The sequence below is a fragment of the Ranitomeya variabilis genome, chromosome 3, assembly GCF_051348905.1.
Source record: "Ranitomeya variabilis isolate aRanVar5 chromosome 3, aRanVar5.hap1, whole genome shotgun sequence".
Lineage (NCBI taxonomy): Eukaryota > Metazoa > Chordata > Amphibia > Anura > Dendrobatidae > Ranitomeya > Ranitomeya variabilis.
This window is the reverse complement of record NC_135234.1, coordinates 61200017-61219882: the sequence shown is the minus strand read 5'-3', so window position 1 is coordinate 61219882 and position 19866 is coordinate 61200017. Positions and strand designations below refer to the sequence as shown.

Here is a 19866-nt window from a genome sequence, read left to right as displayed (position 1 = left end):
CGAAGAAAGGCGCTGATGTGACAAATTGGCCCTCTGTGGCTGTTTCTGCCTTTCAGGAGCTTAAACACCGATTTACTTCTGCCCCTGTGTTGCGTCAGCTGGATGTTTCTCTTCCTTTTCAGGTTGAGGTTGACGCTTCTGAGATTGGGGCAGGGGCCGTTTTGTCTCAGAGGAATTCTGATGGTTCCTTGATGAAACCGTGTGCCTTCTTTTCTCGAAAGTTTTTGCCTGCGGAACGCAATTATGATGTCGGCAATCATGAGTTGTTGGCTATGAAGTGGGCATTTGAGGAGTGGCGACATTGGCTTGAGGGGGCCAAGCACCGTATTGTGGTCTTGACCGATCATAAGAATCTGATTTACCTCGAGTCTGCCAAACGGCTGAATCCTAGACAGGCCCGATGGTCCGTGTTTTTCTCCCGTTTTGATTTTTTGGTCTCGTATCTTCCGGGTTCCAAGAATGTTAAGGCTGATGCCCTCTCTAGGAGCTTTTTGCCTGATTCTCCTGGGGTCCTTGAGCCGGTCGGCATTCTGAAGGAAGGGGTGATTCTTTCTGCCATCTCCCCTGATTTACGACGGGTTCTTCAGGAATTTCAGGCTGATAAACCTGACCGCTGTCCAGTGGGGAAATTGTTTGTTCCTGACAGATGGACTAGTAAGGTGATTTCGGAGGTTCATTGTTCTGTGTTAGCTGGTCATACTGGGATTTTTGGTACTAGAGAATTGGTTGGTAGGTCCTTTTGGTGGCCTTCTTTGTCACGGGATGTGCGTTCTTTTGTGCAGTCCTGTGGGACTTGTGCGCGGGCCAAGCCTTGCTGTTCCCGCGCTAGTGGGTTGCTTTTGCCTTTGCCGGTCCCTGAGAGGCCTTGGACGCATATTTCTATGGATTTTATTTCGGATCTTCCGGTTTCCCAGAGGATGTCGGTTATCTGGGTGGTTTGTGACCGGTTTTCTAAGATGGTTCATTTGGTACCTTTGCCTAAGTTGCCTTCCTCTTCTGATTTGGTTCCGTTGTTTTTTCAGCATGTGGTTCATTTGCATGGCATTCTGGAGAATATTCTGTCCGATAGAGGTTCCCAGTTTGTTTCCAGGTTTTGGCGGGCCTTTTGTGCTAGGCTGGGCATTGATTTGTCTTTTTCTTCCGCGTTTCATCCTCAGACAAATGGCCAAACCGAGCGAACTAATCAGACTTTGGAAACTTATTTGAGATGCTTTGTGTCTGCTGATCAGGATGATTGGGTGGCTTTCTTGCCATTTCCCAAGTTTTCTCTTAATAATCGGGCTAGTTCTGCTACCTTGGTTTCACCCTTCTTTTGTAACTCTGGTTTTCATGCTCGTTTTTCTTCGGGGCAGGTTGAGCCTTCTGATTGTCCTGGGGTGGACTCTGTGGTTGACAGGTTGCAGCAAATTTGGGCTCATGTTGTGGACAATTTGGTGTTGTCTCAGGAGGGGGCTCAGCGTTTTGCTAACCATCGTCGGTGTGTTGGTTCCCAGCTTTGGGTTGAGGATTTGGTCTGGTTGTCTTCCCGTCATGTTCCTATGAAGGTTTCTTCCCCTAAGTTTAAGCCTCGGTTTATTGGCCCTTATAGGATTTCTGAGATTATCAATCCAGTGTCTTTTCGTTTGGCCCTTCCAGGCTCTTTTTCCATCCATAATGTTTTTCATAGATCTTTGTTGCGGAAATATGTGGTGCCCGTTGTTCCCTCTGTTGATCCTCCTGCCCCGGTGTTGATTGATGGGGAGTTGGAGTATGTGGTTGAGAAGATTTTGGATTCTCGTTTTTCGAGGCGGAAGCTTCAGTATCTTGTCAAATGGAAGGGTTATGGCCAGGAGGATAATTCTTGGGTTGTTGCCTCCGATATTCATGCTGAGGATTTGGTTCGTGCCTTTCATTTGGCTCGTCCGGATCGGCCTGGGGGCTCTGGTGAGGGTTCGGTGACCCCTCCTCAAGGGGGGGTACTGTTGTGAATTCTGCTCTTGGGCTCCCTCCGGTGGTTATAAGTGGTAGTGCTGCTGTCTCTGGATCGCAGCATTCATCAGGTGTGTCAAGTTTTTGCAATCCTGACTGGGCTATTTAGCCTTGCTTGACCCTGTAGTCAGTGCCAGTTGTCCATTGTTCCTGGAGGATTCACATCCCTGCCTGCTCTCTCCTGCTTTGCTGTTCTTTTCAGCAAAGATAAGTTCTGGCCTTGATTTTTGCTGTCAACATGCTGTGACCTTATTGTTCAGTTCTTTTCCATGTTTTTGTCTTGTCCAGCTTGGTCTGTATAAGGATTTGTTTAGCCAAGCTGGTATCTCTGGAGATGCAGATATACCCTCCATATCTTTAGTTAGCTGTGGAGATTTTGTATTTTCTGTGGTGGATATTTTCTAGTGTTTTAATACTGACCGCATAGTACTCTGTCCTATCCTTTCTATTTAGCTAGAAGTGGCCTCCTTTGCTAAATTCTGATTTCAGTCTGTGCATGTTTTTTCCCTCTCCTCTCACAGTCAATATTTGTGGGGGGCTGTCTATCCTTTGGGAATTTTCTCTGATGCAAGATAGTTTGCCCTTTTCTATCTCTAGGGGTAATTAGTCCTCCGGCTGTGTCGAGATGCCTAGGGAGTGATAGGTACATTCCACGGCTACTTCTAGTTGCGGTGTTAAGTTCAGGGTCTGCGTTCAGTACAGGTACCACCTTCTCCAGAGGACGTCTCATGCTGCTCTTAGGCCACCAGATCATAACAAAAACCCCAATACAAAATTATGTCAATCTGTCATCAGTTTTTCATGTTGTTCTGATCAGTTTAAAAACATAAAAACTTAGTTTGACCATTATTGAAAGTAACAATCAGAATATGCGACGTGAGTCAGACATCACAGCATCGAAAACATTGAGAATCCATATAAGGCAAAAAAACTTCGGTCAGAATAATAATTTACATCAAAGTCATTCTTTCTTATCATTACCATTTCATACCATGATTGTACTTACAGTGGATGTCTAAGGCCTGCGTTGCTATATGAGGTGTCGAATTCAGAGAATCGTGGTCCACTCTACAGCTCACAACTGCGCCATCATCTTTGCGATCCCCTCGGAAATCCAGCACACTTATAACCGTGAATGTCTTTCCGTTGCTATCCCTCTCTTGTTTTTTCTCAACATCTATATTAAAAGGAAGTGAGAAGTTCACTGAAAGGTTCATTATAACAGTAAGAAAACACAGAGCTCTATTCCTAACTGCAGTTTTACTTCTAGATAAGTGACATGTAGGAGACATTGAGCGAGCCTTATTAAAGCATATTATGTAGCAGGGTTTTTCTTTATAATGCACAATTAACAAGATGAGAATGGAAAAGTACTTAATACCCGAGGTAAAAGTAAAAATAATATTTGTAATATTTGTGCATTGTAAAAGATAAACAATGTGACATTTAGAATAGTTTTACATTATTTTACAGCAAATGACTTATAGAGACTTAAGATTATCCCAAGTAAGTGCTTAGTACTGGAGACAGATAAACATTGGTAGCAATGGTTCAGTAATCCATGACCCTTCACACAGATTGAATGAAATACAATATCCAGTCAAACCTGAAATCTCATATTAATCCCTAAAATAATGACTGCGCACTATCTGACCCCTGCACAAACTGCTGGGTATGACATAGAATGCAGAACAATGTGCAGTTTCAGACTTTACATTTCTTGATAGTTTTTAGTAGCTAAAGAGAATTTACAACTTTTTTAAAAAAAACTAAGCCATCGTGGGCGGAAACTAACTGAGAAGCGCGAAAAATAATGGCCGCCCAGTCCAAATATCTCTGTACTCTGAGGATGTGTCCGTCAGCTACAGAGATCTGCCTCCTGATCCTAAATGGTGGAGGAGACCAAGAAGAAAGAACTGCCCCTGAAAGAGAGAGCTGAAAAGAGACCAGGATGGAGGGAGCAGAGTGGAGGACACCATGTCGAGCAGCCCGGAACCAGAGTGTGGGGTGAAAGCGGAGGACTCCCCAGCCACCTGGAAAGACACCGCAGCCAGGCATCACCAGTCGGCCCTGAATTCCTGCAGGCCGGAGTGGAAGAGCTCATTGACCAGCTCCTACAGATGCAGCTGAGGGCCAAAGCCACATGTCAGATGACGCTCATGGAAGACCTGCCAGTGCCGCTTCCTGTCCAACAGCCTCCGACACCGATGGAGAAGACTGGCACCGGAAATACAGCAGCAGCAGGTAAGACGCCAACCCTGCCCTGGTAGCCGATGAACTTTTGATAGGCCCCGTTGCAGCGCCATCTCCCTATGGGTCCAGCGGGATCCAAAACTTGGGGCAATGGGACCAGCCTACGGGGATGGAGCAGTTCTTAAAGGCACCAATTCAACCTGCCAACCTACCAGGGGAGGTCTACGCAGAAAAGACTGTTTATCGCTGGGTCAATCCTGGACCTGATCTCATGAGGTTCCCTGGGAGAAAGGAGAGCGAGGGAGAAACCCGAGAGGTCCTGAGCTGGGATGAGTACCAGCAGCAGCTCACCCGTCGATGGGAAGAAAGGGAGGAGGAACACCAGGCCCAGTGCAGGGCCTTTGATGAAAGAGATCTGCAGGCCAAGGCCCAGGTCCGCAAGGACTGCTATGTCAACCAGGCCTCGCTTAAGCAGGGCATCGTGGTAACCTTCAAGCTAAAAGGAGGTTGGGGTTTCATAAAAGAGCAGGGACTGTATGCTGAAATCTTCATTAACAGGAGGGACGTGGAGTCCCACCTTTGGGAAGGACACCTGGAAAGGGATCTTTACCCCAGAGATCGTGTCACATACACCAGGCATTTTGGCGAAAAATTGTGGTTCGCTCTAAACATTCATAAATATAGAGACCCCATCCCAAGACTGTCTAGCTCAAAGACACCAGCCATACCGCCTCGTGCAGTAACAGCACCCCCTTGTGCTAAAGCAGCTATAACCACCACTACTCCCACTGTCACCCCTGCGTGCACCACCACTAAGACTATGGTGTGTACCATCACCACTACGGAGCCTGCAGCAGCCACTAGGCCAACCATAACCTACACCCAAGCTGTGGTGGAACAGAGGTCAGTAGGTACCCAATCCCCTGTCTGAAGTTAAGGTGCCCCATATGTAGCACCTGATAGCCTAAGGCACTGCCTTTACGCGTGCTACCCCAGTAAACCACAGGAAAATTTGAAAATCACTGTAATTAGTTCACTGTTAAACTCTTTGCTGCTAAAGTTTATTGAACCCGGCCAGGGTTATTCCTTAAAGGGGTCCTCAGTTTCAAGAGGATCCTAAGTTTGCACAAGTTGTCCGTTGCTTTAAAGACACTGGAGTCATGGACAGTGAATGGCTCACAAACTGTCTTGTAATAGTTTGCACCTTCTTAAAGGTGCTTCCTACTGGTTTTACAAAAGGAGCTTTTAAATAAGTTTTAAAAAGACTGCTTCTAACATTGTTGTGAGAACTGCTTTTTTTTTCCAGAGACCTGAAGAAAAACTCATTTGGTGCTGCAGGATTCTGGGTCTGGATACACGCCTTGCAGCCCGCTAAAGGCCAATGTTGAGGGTTGGGTTATTGACTTGAATGTTAATGTGATTGATACATTTGCAATACCTCAGTATTAAACAAAAGGACTTGAATATTGTTTGAACCCTTAAAGGGAATGTTTACTAGTTGCACTATGACAGATAGACTTGTATGTTGCAAGATAGATGGTTAATATATTAAAGAGCTAATATAGTAAAGAGCTAATATAGTGAATACTGATGAAGCTTGAGATTTCATTTTAGATAGAATCGTGTTTATGTACATAGTTACATAGTTACATAGTTATTAAGGTTGAAGGAAGACTGTAAGTCCATCTAGTTCAACCCATAGCCTAACCTAACATGCCCTAACATGTTGATCCAGGGGAAGGCAAAAAAAACCCATGTGGCAAAGAGTAACTCCACCATGGGGAAAAAAATTCCTTCCCGACTCCACATACGGCAATCAGACTAGTTCCCTGGATCAACGCCTTATCAAGGAATCTAGTGTATATACCCTGTAACATTATACTTTTCCAGAAAGGTATCCAGTCCCCTCTTAAATTTAATTAATGAATCACTCATTACAACATCATACGGCAGAGAGTTCCATAGTCTCACTGCTCTTACAGTAAAGAATCCGCGTCTGTTATTATGCTGAAACCTTCTTACCTCCAGACGTAGAGGATGCCCCCTTGTCCCTGTCTCAGGTCTATGATTAAAAAGATCATCAGAAAGGTCTTTGTACTGTCCCCTCATATATTTATACATTAAAATAAGATCACCCCTTAGTCTTCGTTTTTCCAAACTAAATAGCCCCAAGTGTAATAACCTATCTTGGTATTGCAGACCCCCCAGTCCTCTAATAACCTTGGTCGCTCTTCTCTGCACCCGCTCCAGTTCAGCTATGTCTTTCTTATACACCGGAGACCAGAACTGTGCACAGTATTCTAAGTGTGGTCGAACTAGTGACTTGTATAGAGGTAAAATTATGTTCTCCTCATGAGCATCTATGCCTCTTTTAATACATCCCATTATTTTATTTGCCTTTGTAGCAGCTGCCTGACACTGGCCACTGAATATGAGTTTGTCATCCACCCATACACCCAGGTCTTTTTCATTGACGGTTTTGCCCAGAGTTTTAGAATTAAGCACATAGTTATACATCTTATTACTTCTACCCAAGTGCATGACCTTACATTTATCCCCATTAAAGCTCATTTGCCATTTATCAGCCCAAGCTTCTAGTTTACATAAATCATCCTGTAATATAAAATTGTCCTCCCCTGTATTGATTACCCTGCAGAGTTTAGTGTCATCTGCAAATATTGAAATTCTACTCTGAATACCCCCTACAAGGTCATTAATAAATATGTTAAAAAGAAGAGGGCCCAATACTGACCCCTGTGGTACCCCACTGCTAACCGTGACCCAGTCCGAGTGTGCTCCATTAATAACCACCCTTTGTTTCCTATCCCTGAGCCAGCTCTCAACCCACTTACACATATTTTCCCCTATCCCCATTACTCTCATTTTATGTAACAACCTTTTGTGTGGCACCGTATCAAAAGCTTTGGAAAAGTCCATATATACTACGTCCACTGGGTTCCCTTGGTCCAGTCCGGAACTTACCTCTTCATAGAAGTTGATCAAATTAGTCTGACATGAACGGTCCCTAGTAAACCCGTGCTGATACTGGGTCATGAGGTTATTCCTCTTCAGATACTCCAGCATAGCATCCCTTAGAATGCCCTCCAGGATTTTACCCACAGTAGAGGTTAAGCTTACTGGCCTATAATTACCGAGTTCAGTTTTTGCCCCTTTTTTGAATATTGGCACCACATTTGCTATACGCCAGTCCTGTGGTACAGACCCTGTTATTATGGAGTCTTTAAAGATTAAAAATAATGGTCTATCAATGACTGTACTTAGTTCCTGCAGTACTCGGGGGTGTATCCCATCCGGGCCCGGAGATTTGTCAATTTTAGTTATTTTTAGACGCCGCTGTACTTCCTGCTGGGTTAAGCAGGTGACATTTAATGGGGAATTTTTATCACTAGTCATTTTGTCTGCCATGGGATTTTCTTTTGTAAATACTGATGAAAAAAAGTCATTTAGCATATTGGCTTTTTCCTCATCCTCATCCACCATTTCACCCAGACTATTTTTAAGGGGGCCAACACTGTCATTTTTTAGTTTCTTACTATTTATATAGTTAAAGAATATTTTGGGATTATTTTTACTCTCTCTGGCAATGAGTCTCTCTGTCTCAATCTTTGCTGCCTTGATTTGCTTTTTACAGAATTTATTTAATTTTCTGTATTTATTTAATGCCTCCTCACTACCTACTTCCTTTAATTCTCTAAATGCTTTCTTTTTGTCCCTTATTGCGCCCCTTACAGCTCTATTTAGCCATATTGGTTTCCTCCTATTTCTAGTATGTTTATTCCCATACGGTATATACTGTGCACAGGTCCTATCCAGGATGCTAATAAATGTCTCCCATTTTCTTTGTGTATTTTTGTGTCTCAGGATATCGTCCCAGTTAATTGCACCAAGATCCTCTCTCATCCGTTGGAAATTTGCCCTCCTGAAGTTTAATGTCCTTGTCACCCCCCTACTACCCATCTTATTAAAGGTTACATGAAAACTTATTATTTTGTGATCACTATTCCCCAAGTGACCCCCAACCCTTATATTTGATATGCGGTCTGGCCTGTTGGTTAATATTAGGTCTAGCAGTGCCCCCCTCCTTGTTGGGTCCTGAACCAGTTGTGAAAGGTAATTGTCTCTCCTAGTTGTCAAAAACCGATTACCTTTGCTGGAACTGCAGGTTTCTGTTCCCCAATCTATTTCAGGGTAGTTGAAGTCCCCCATAATAATGACTTCTCCTTGAGTCGCAGCTTCATCTATTTGCTTTACGAGGATATTCTCCATTGCTTCCATTAGTTTTGGAGATTTATAACAAACCCCTATCAGTAATTTATTATTTTTTCCCCCTCCCCTTATCTCCACCCACATGGACTCTACATTTTCATTAAATTCACCTATATTATCACGCAGGATGGGTTTTAAGGAAGATTTTACATATAGACACACCCCTCCCCCTCGCTTATCTGTACGGTCATTTCTGAACAGGCTATAGCCCTGCAAGTTAACAGCCCAGTCATGGCTCTCATCCAGCCACGTCTCAGATATCCCCACCATATCATAATTATGCTCCAACAACATTAGTTCTAATTCATCCATTTTGTTGGCGAGGCTTCTGGCATTAGTACACATGCACTTTATGTTACTCTCTGTACCTCTATTCTTTCTTAAATTACTAACTGTTCTAACCCCACCCCATGTAGCTGATATACTGATGTACTTTTTAATAAAATGAAGAGAATAATGTAATCCGCGGGGGTTGGATGAAAACTTTGCACTAGATAGTATACCTGTGAGGCTCGTGGCACTTAATAGTTAGTTAATAATCATACTGTTTTATTAAAGTTTTCTATCCGTGAAAGTACGCGTATAATGTACATAGTTAATGCAACGTTCAAGTGTCAATACCTCCCTTAAAGGGAAGCTTTAACTTGTTTTATAGCATTTCAAAAATTTGTATGTCTTTTGCTAACCTGTAACTGTTGTTTTCTTTTCCCAGTACGGGAGTACTGGATTAAATGGGGGAGAGTGAGGCGCCCCAGGGTCCTGGTCATCACAGTGATATTGCTTCTCTCACTGGGAGAGTGATGCTACGTTTGGAGGCAAAGAAGGATAACTGCATCCGGCTATCACAAGCATGCAACACATTCCACACTCCAGACCACCAGGGGGAGCTTCTGCTCCTATATATTAGGTCACTCCCCATATATATATAACTGGTAGTCTGTAGGGAAAGTTAGTCAGTTGCTGGCTGAGCTCAGCTCAATCAGTTCCAGACCAGAGTCTGAGGAGGACAGAAGGTTAACGGAGCTGTGCATGCCCTCAGAGCTGCAGCTCCCACAAAGAGACATTGAAAGGCAGAATTGCATTGCAGCGAGAGTGAAGGAAGTCGAAGCAAACGAGAGGATACCAGAAGGGGACCAGCCCCGCTCAAGCTGTCTCCTTCTGAGGTGCAAAATCCGGGTAGCCGGAACACCGAGGGAGTAAGGACCTCTACGCCTTATTTCAGAGACTGGCAGGGCAGCTAATTGCAGGTTACCTGTCCGCACCTACACCCAGGAGGCACGGTGACACCTACAGAGCCGGGTTATCTAAGAATCCCTATAAACAGGCTCAAGTTACCAGTCATATGGGTTTTGTCCTATCCTATATGGGGGACAGAGAGAATGAAACACCACATCGGTTGGACCCTTATGTGAAGCCATAGGCAGTAAGGGACTACACCACCGCAGCGCAAGGGAAGGCTACTGATTTCCACCTGGACAAGGGAACTCTGGACTTGCCTCCAAACCAGCCGGACTCTGCCTGCCCCGTGATCTGGTGCCCTGGACTGTGGATGCTGAATTCTTCAGTAAAGGTAAAGAGACTGCAACCTTGTGTCCTCGTTCTTCTCTGCGCCTCTCACCATATCACCATCTATACACCGGGAGACCCTGGGGACATACTTCACCTGTGGGAAGGTATGCCATCTAGCTGCCTTAACTTCACCCCGGTGGACCCCTTAAAGCAACGTCGGTCACCCTGACCGAATACCACAAGTGGGGTCACGAACATAAACTCTCTATCCCTTTAAAGACCTTTCCCGTTACACGGACATCCCAGGGCCACGGACCGGGTAAGCCACCGTGACATCCCCCAGTGAACATCGGACCTGGTACCGAGTACCCTACAGCCCTTGGGGGGCGATCCACATGCATGAAAATGTCAGGTCAAGACTTCTGGGCTCAGGGCATCTTGCATGGCTGCTTTTTAAAAGAGTTCCAGATGGATGGCTGATCAATCCAGCTATAATCCTCACCATCTCTTCCTCAATCCAGCTGAAAACAAGATACTTCTACTTAAGTAATTAAGAAGGTCTGGTTTTCCACAGGAGCCAATTATTTCATAGCCCAGGACTCCCAGCACATAGTTTGCACTAAAACACTGAATGATTCATACTTGCCATTTTGAGGCCTAAGGAGCATGGCAAGTTTGTCTTTTTAGAAATATCCCTGGCACTCATGACCATTGTCAGCTGCAGCCAAGCACAATGCACACTGAGAATCACCAGCCTGCTGATTCATTCTCACAGCTAGGACTAGGACTGATCTCAGGCTTCACAAGGGCCATCTTTCAGTCACTAGACTTAGTCATCCTCCTGCTTCCTTGGAAATCTGCTTTGCTATAATACACAAAGAAATGTTAACATCCTGAGATCTCCAGTGAAAGACCTCTACTACTTCAAAAGTGATGTACTGTAGCTGTTAGTGGGGTAGCTGGGAGAAAGGGCTCTACTGTACATGCTTTCCAATGTCTTCAGTGTCTTTGATTTATTTATAAAGTAATCTACCACCAGTCTATCTAAGTTGATGCAAGGCTGAAGATACAGCTCAGCTTTATTAACAACCTAAATAGGCCATAACCAGATTATAACTTGTCTCAAAGCAGAAAACTCCCTTCTTATATAGTGTCACTACTGTAAAGGTACCGTCACACTCAGCAACTTTGCAACGAGAACAACAACAATTCATGACGTTGCAGCGTCCTGGATAGCGATCTCATTGTGTTTGACACGCAGCAGCGATCTGGATCCCGCTGTGCCATCGCTGGTCGGAGCTAGAAGTCCAGAACTTTATTTAGTCGCCAGGTCGGCATGTATCGTCATGTTTGACATCAAAAGCAATGACGCTAACAATGGATGTAATGGAGCTAACAACCAGCGAGAACGAGAAGTGAGTCGCCGTTACGTCACTGGATCGCTCCTGCATCGTTCTGGAGTTGCTGTATTTGACGTCTCTACAGCGACCTAAACAGCGACGCTCCAGTGATCTAGTTTAGGTCGGCTCGTTGTCTTATTCGCCGCAGCGTCGCTGAGTGTGACGGTACCTTAATTGTTGTGCTGCATGACCATTTAGTGGTTGTTTTATTGACTCATATCTTTGAACCTTGGATTACAGTTAATATACAAATACTGACACCTGGCCTCGCTGGAAAGCCAACAAATAACTGATTCTGAAACTGAATTTTATTTTTTCTCAGTGCAAGTTCAGAATTTGACATCCTAGTTTGAAGATTATTCTTTATGATTTGAACAATCAACATTTCTAGTACAAAACTACAACCCAGAGACCTATACAGGCAACGTCATTTCCTGAACTTACATAAATTCAGTCACCAGTCAGCTCAGGCAGACAGAAAATGAATAGGAAAATGGGAGAGAGATCTTTTATGTTGTTTTGAATTACTGCTGTTGGTAACAAGCTATTCTTCTGAGTTGACACATATTAAATCATCCCCTACAATTCATTAATGTGAGAAATTGCTCTCCTTACATTTCATACATTCATTTCCATTACCTCATCATAGTCATTGAGATCTGTATATCAATGAGCATAAAAAAATACTTTTCAAAACAACAAAATTCACCTCACTTCATATCTTAAATATCAACCAGATCTTCCAGTTGGGGAACGCCTACATCTTCTACACTACCAAAAAGCAAAAACTGTAAAAATAACAAATGTAATCAACTACTGACAATGTTTCAGATGACAAGATCATCAGAAAATCCAAAGGCTTTGCCTGAACTTTTAACTCCTCCAGCTTCACCGGTAATAGAAAACCTACAAGGAGCTGCTGTTGCTCAGGAAGTCTCAGGATTCCTCGTACTGCTCTTTAATAAGAGATTAGATGTCCTCCATGAATCCATCAGTTCAGCTCTAGCCCAGATTATGATAGATACACAAAAACTTGCCGAACTAGAGAATATGGTCAATGACGGTGACAGTATCATCACCTCTTTGGCCCAGTCTTCCACCAATAATCAAAAAGAATAAATTTCCCTCAGTGACAAATTTGAGGACCTGGAAAATAGAGAGAAGCGGAATTATCTCTGATTTATAGGTGCCTCAGGTAATATTTTTGGAGCATATCTAACTATCGTTATCACTACTGATCTCAAACAAGCTTTGCAACCACTATGACTTTTGACTGACTCACTAATGGCTGATAGCTGAAGTCACTAACAGTTAAAAACAACCATATGCTCATATTTTAGGACTTTTCTTCTTCTTCAGTCACTCAAAGACATAAAGGCTTTTCACCCGTTTGTCAATACCTTTATGACAGTTCTACTAGATTTCAGCAGTTTTACCCCACCAAACTAAAAGACCAAGACAATGGTAAAATGGTCAATCCCTACCCATAGACCTAAATCCAAAAGAAATAAAACAAATAATTTATTTATATTGATACTTTATATACCATATTTATATAATTGATTTATATTGATACTTTATTTAGGGGGTGGGTGTCCTCAAATCCCTTTTCATATGCCATCTCAAAGTAGGATAAATGGTGGCATTCATTTTCCTAACATAAAACTATATAACTTGGCCTCTCTCCTTAGAGTGATTCGAGACTGGCTGCATGTTATATCTATATTCACAGATCATTCTATTGATCAACAGTTCGTCTGTCTTGTGTCTCTCACATCGGCACTTCACCTGCCATTTTCTCAACTGCCTGACAGCTTAAGAATTAATCCTTTGTTAATATCAACCCAGAAAGAGTGGAAGAAAACCAAATGAGTAGAACAACACCAACTAGAGGAGGTACTCAGTTTACGTTTAAAAATGATGTAAAAGATCCTCTTTAAGGAATTGGAAAATTAATCTCCAATCACATATTAGCTCATTTGGTTAATTTTCCCAACTCCTGTAATTTAAATTGCTTCTTTACTTGCTGTAGAACAATTGAAACAAAATCTTAATGCTAGGACAGACAGATCATAAAATAGAGTACAAGCAACTAGCAAACAAAATGAAAAATCTTTTTATGGAACTGCGGCACATTTGCAATTTTAATATAAAATGTTCTTACCTGTTATTTCTTGGTCACCTTTGAACCATCTAATATCTGCAGCGGGTTTGCTACCAGATGTTTTACAAGTCAAGCGAATAGGGTCTCCTTCCATAACTGGAGATGAATATCCTGAAATATGTGGCTTCTCAGGAACACCTAATCAATTAAAAGTCCACACAAACAAATAATTAAAGTTAAATATGTAAATAAAATCTAAAACATAAAAAATATAATTCGGAATAATAATTAATTTAATGCAGGTGTTGAAAACTAAAGGTGAGCGCATCCATTTTATGCAAATTGAAATCAGGCAGAATTTTGGGGAAAATTCTAGTGATTGAGATTTTCTGAGTGTGAACAGCCAAAAATGGCTGCTGCCATTATTCACACTGCAGAAGATTGCATCAGCCAGATAAAGCTGACAGGACCTTAGGTGTGGCTAGGCAGGCTTCCTCATAATGATGGCAGATTTTACATCACATAGTATATCCAACAGAATGGCTTATCAAAGCCAAAGCACAAATTGCAGCATCCATTTTATGGTGAGTCTGGATAGTTAAAGGAAATAACAGCATAGCTATAGAGATAGAGTGTGAAAGTCAGGAAAAACTAAAAAAAACTGTATTGCCATATTCACATGTTCCATAGATGTTTTGCTTTTTTCATTTTTTTGTTTCCGTTTTTCGCTCCCCTTATTTCCAGAGCCATAACATTTTTATTTTTCTGTCAATATGGCCATGTGAGGGCTTATTCTTTGCGGGACGAGTTGTACTTTTGAAAAATACCATTGGTTTTACCATGCTATGTAACAGAAAATGGGAAAAAAATTCGAAGTGCAATGAAATTGCAAAAAAAGTGCAATGCCACACTTGTTTTTTGTTTGGCTTTTTTGCTAGGTTCACTAAATGCTAAAACTGACCTGCCATTATGATTCTCCAGGTCATTACGAGTTCATAAACACCATAAACATGTCTAGGTTCTTTTTTATCTAAGTGGTGAAAAGAAATTCCAAAATTTGCTAAAAAAAAAAACAATTGCGCCATTTTCCGACAACCGTAGAGTCTCCATTTTTCATGTTCTGGGGTTGGGTGAGGGCTTATTTTTGCATGCCGAGGTAACATTTTTAATTATACCATGTTTCTACAGATACATTTTTTTAATCGCACGTTATTGCATTTTAATGCAATGTTGCAGTGACCAAAAAAACGTAATTTTGGGGTTTTGATTTTTTTCTCGCTACGCCATTTAGCGATCAGGTTAATCCTTTTTTTTATTGATAGAGCGAGCGATTCTGAACATGGTGATACCAAACGTGTAGGTTTGATTTTTTTATTGTTTTATTTTGATTGGGGCGAAAGGGGGTGATCTGAACTTTTATTTATTTATTTTTTTATATTTTTAAACACATTTTTTTTTTTGGCATGCTTCAATAGCTTCTATAGGAGGCTAGAAGCATGCGCTACACAATCGCCTCTGCTACATAGAGGTGAAGCACAGATCATCTCTATGTAGCAGAAATGCAGCATTGCTTTGACCGCCGACCACAGGGTGGTACTCACAGCAATCTGCCATCAACAACCATAGAGGTATCAAGGAGACCTCAGGTTGTTATGGCAATGCACTGCTGACCCCCGATCATGTGACAGGGTCAGCGGTGCTAGCGCTTCCGACTGAGCTTGTTAAATGCTGCAGTCAGAGTTTGACAGCAGAATTTAACTAGTTAATGGTTGCGGGCGGATCGCGATTCCACTCGAGCCCATTGTGGCCACATATCAGCTGTTGATAGCAGCTGACATGTCGCGGCTTTGAGGTGGGCTCACCACCGGAGCCCACCTCAAAGCGGGTGAGTCTCTCAGCTGACGTACTATCCCATCAGCTGGCAGAAAGGGGTTACGTTTTGTACATCTAAGAAATGCAACACAGCCAAAACATTCATGCACACTCTAAGGATCGTGTGACAAGCCAGCAGTGAAGAAGTTTATTATGTCAGGAAAAAAGAAGTGTCATACATGCTTTTCGTGGCAATTGGAGGCTTTGCAATATTTTCAATTTGCAGTAAAACGTTTAACGACAAATCAATTTTTTCTTGGAATATTTGGAGAATGTGACTAATTTTAGTTAAAAAAATTGATAATCTCTAATATAAACTAATACATAGTAAAAAAGTGTAAATATAAATAATTCATAAAATTTATAGTGTTGAGCATTCCGATACTGCAAATATCGGGTATCGGCCGATATTCGCTGTATCGGAATTCCGATACCGAGTTCCTATATTTTTGCGATATCGGAAATCGGAATTGGAAGTTCCTATAGTGCAATTATGCACTATAATGGAGTATGGGTGGTGCGTGGGTGGAGACTGCGTGTGTGTGTGCGGGCGGTGTCTGTGCATGACTGTGGGGCTCTGTGCTTGTGTGCCAGGGCTCTTTGTGTGTGCCATGTGTTGTGAATTTGGATTCTGGGCTCCCCCGGTGGCTACTGGTGGAATTGAACTGGTGTCTTCATCTTCTCTGTTCACCTGTTCCCATCAAGATGTGGGAGTCGCTATATAACCTTGCTGCTCTGTTAGTTGCTTGCCGGTCAACAATGTTATCAGAAGCCTCTCTGTGCTTGTTCCTGCTCCTAGACAACTACTAGATAAGTTGGACTCTTGTCCATGTTTGTTTTTGCATTTTTGTTCCAGTTCACAGCTGTAGTTTCGTTACTGTGTCTGGAAAGCTCTTGTGAACAGGAATTGCCACTCTGGTGTTATGAGTTAATGCCAGAGTTTTAAAGTAATTTCTGGATGGTGTTTTGATAGGGTTTTCAGCTGACCATGAAAGTGTCCTTTCTGTCTTCTGCTATGTAGTAAGTGGACCTCAAATTTGCTAAACCTATTTTCATACTACGTTTGTTATTTCATCTTAATTCACCGCCAATACATGTGGGGGGCCTCTGTCTCCTTTCGGGGTATTTCTCTAGAGGTGAGCTAGGACTAATATTTTCCTCTGCTAGCATTATTTAGTCCTCCGGCTGGTGCTGGGCATCTAGAATCAACGTAGGCATGCTACCCGGCCACTGCTAGTTGTGCGTTAGGTTTAGTTCATGGTCAGCTCAGTTCCCATCTTCCAAGAGCTAGTTCCTATATATGCTGATGCTATGTTCTCTTGCCATTGAGAACATGACAGTTTGACCGGCCCACTAAAGGGTTAAAATCCTTGGCTGAGAAAGGAGAGAAATAAGAAGTCTGCTGAGATTTTTTTTTTTTTTTTTTTTTTCTCCTTCTAATCTTTGAATGGCTCTGTGTCCACCTGTTTGTAATGGATCTTCAGAGTGTAACTGCAGGTTTGAATAATCTCGCCACGAAGGTACAAAATTTGCAAGACTTTGTTTGTCATGCACCTGTATCTGAGCCGAGAGTTCCTTTGCCGGAATTTTTCTCGGGGAATAGATCTGGGTTTCAGAATTTTCGAAATAATTGCAAATTATTTTTGTCCCTGAAATTTCGCTCTGCCGGAGACCCTGCACAGCAGGTCAGGATTGTGATTTCCTTGCTCCGGGGCGACCCTCAAGACTGGGCTTTTTCATTGACACCAGGGGATCCTGCGTTGCTCAATGTGGATGCGTTTTTTCTGGCCTTGGGGTTGCTTTATGACGAACCTCATTTGGAGCTTCAGGCAGAAAAAACTTTGATGTCCCTATCTCAGGGGCAAGATGAAGCGGAAATTTACTGCCAAAGATTCCGTAAATGGTCTGTGCTTACTCAGTGGAATGAGTGCGCCCTGGCGGCGACTTTCAGAGAGGGTCTCTCTGATGCCATTAAGGATGTTATGGTGGGGTTCCCTGTGCCTGCGGGTCTGAATGAGTCCATGACAATGGCTATTCAGATCGATAGGCGTTTGCGGGAGCACAAACCAGTGCACCATCTGGCGGTGTCCACTGAGAAGTCGCCAGAGAGTATGCAGTGTGATAGAATTCTGTCCCGAAGCGAGCGGCAGAATTTTAGACGGAAAAATGGGTTGTGTTTCTATTGTGGTGATTCTACTCATGTTATATCAGCATGCTCTAAGCGCACTAAAAAGCTTGATAAATCTGTTTCCATTTGCACCTTACCGCCTAAGTTTATTCTATCTGTGACCCTGATTTGCTCTTTGTCATCTATTACCACGGACGCCTATGTCGACTCTGGCGCCGCTTTGAGTCTTATGGATTGGTCCTTTGCCAAACGCTGTGGGTATGATTTAGAGCCTTTGGAGACTCCTATTCCTCTGAAGGGGATTGACTCCACCCCATTGGCTAATAATAAACCACAATACTGGACACAAGTAACTATGCGTATTAATCCGGATCACCAGGAGATTATTCGCTTTCTGGTGCTGTATAATCTACATGATGATTTGGTGCTAGGATTGCCTTGGCTGCAATCTCACAACCCAGTCCTCGACTGGAGAGCTATGTCTGTGTTGAGCTGGGGATGTAAGGGGGCTCATGGGGATGTACCTGTGGTTTCCATTTCATCATCTATTCCCTCTGAAATTCCTGAGTTCCTGTCTGACTATCGTGACGTCTTTGAAGAATCCAAGCTTGGTTCGTTACCTCCGCACCGAGAGTGCGATTGTGCCATAGATTTAATCCCGGGTAGTAAATACCCAAAGGGTCGTTTGTTTAATCTGTCTGTGCCTGAACATGCTGCTATGCGAGAATATATAAAGGAGTCCTTGGAAAAGGGACATATTCGTCCATCGTCATCTCCCTTAGGAGCCGGTTTTTTCTTTGTGTCAAAAAAAGACGGCTCTTTGAGACCATGTATCGATTATCGGCTTTTGAACAAAATCACTGTTAAATATCAATACCCATTGCCGTTGCTGACTGATTTGTTTGCTCGCATAGAGGGGGCCAAGTGGTTCTCTAAGATTGACCTTCGTGGGGCGTATAATTTGGTGCGAATCAGGCAGGGGGATGAGTGGAAAACCGCATTTAATACGCCCGAGGGCCACTTTGAGTATTTAGTGATGCCTTTTGGTCTTTCAAATGCTCCGTCAGTTTTCCAGTCCTTTATGCATGATATTTTTCGCGATTATTTGGATAAATTTATGATTGTGTATCTGGATGATATTCTGATTTTTTCGGATGACTGGGACTCTCATGTCCAGCAAGTCAGGAGGGTTTTCCAGGTTTTGCGGTCTAATTCTTTGTGTGTGAAGGGTTCTAAGTGTGTTTTTGGGGTACAGAGGATTTCCTTTTTGGGATATATTTTTTCTCCCTCTTCCATTGAAATGGATCCTGTCAAGGTTCAAGCTATTTGTGATTGGACGCAGCCCTCTTCTCTTAAGAGTCTTCAGAAATTTTTGGGCTTTGCTAACTTTTATCGTCGATTTATTGCTGGTTTTTCGGATATTGCTAAGCCATTGACCGATTTGACTAAAAAGGGTGCTGATGTTGCTGATTGGTCCCCTGACGCTGTGGAGGCCTTTCGGGAGCTTAAGCGCCGTTTTTCCTCTGCCCCTGTGTTGCGTCAGCCTGATGTTGCTCTACCTTTTCAGGTTGAGGTCGACGCTTCTGAGATCGGAGCTGGGGCAGTGTTGTCGCAGAAAAGTTCTGACTGCTCCGTGATGAGGCCTTGTGCCTTCTTTTCCCGTAAATTTTCGCCCGCTGAGCGGAATTATGATGTTGGGAATCGGGAGCTTTTGGCCATGAAGTGGGCTTTTGAGGAGTGGCGCCATTGGCTTGAGGGGGCCAGACATCAGGTGGTGGTATTGACTGACCACAAAAATTTGATTTATCTTGAGACCGCCAGGCGCCTGAATCCTAGACAGGCGCGCTGGTCATTATTTTTCTCTCGGTTTAATTTTGTGGTGTCATACCTACCGGGTTCTAAGAATGTTAAGGCGGATGCCCTTTCTAGGAGTTTTGAGCCTGACTCGCCTGGTAACTCTGAGCCCACAGGTATCCTTAAGGATGGAGTGGTATTGTCAGCCGTTTCTCCAGACCTGCGGCGGGCCTTGCAGGAGTTTCAGGCGGATAGACCGGATCGTTGCCCACCTGATAAACTGTTTGTTCCTGATGATTGGACCAGTAGAGTCATCTCTGAGGTTCATTCTTCTGCGTTGGCAGGTCATCCTGGCATTTTTGGTACCAGGGATTTGGTGGCAAGGTCCTTCTGGTGGCCTTCCCTGTCACGAGATGTGCGAGGCTTTGTGCAGTCTTGTGACGTTTGTGCTCGGGCCAAGCCTTGTTGTTCTCGGGCTAGTGGATTATTGTTGCCCTTGCCTATTCCTAAGAGGCCTTGGACGCACATCTCGATGGATTTTATTTCAGATCTGCCTGTTTCTCAGAAGATGTCTGTCATCTGGGTGGTGTGTGACCGTTTCTCTAAGATGG

The 19866-nt window shown here is 43.2% G+C and overlaps 1 protein-coding gene across 2 annotated transcripts in view; it reads right to left on the bottom strand.

Annotated features, from left to right (window-relative positions):
* Positions 1-19866, bottom strand: part of CADM2 (cell adhesion molecule 2) — a 784471-nt gene that overhangs the window by 398508 nt on the left and 366097 nt on the right. For both annotated transcript variants that reach the window (XM_077294078.1, XM_077294076.1), the window contains exons 4-5: positions 13522-13659; positions 2975-3145 (exon numbers count right to left, since the gene is read on the bottom strand). In XM_077294078.1, the coding sequence (XP_077150193.1) occupies positions 2975-3145; positions 13522-13659 (309 nt within the window). The remainder of the gene's footprint in view (positions 1-2974; positions 3146-13521; positions 13660-19866) is intronic.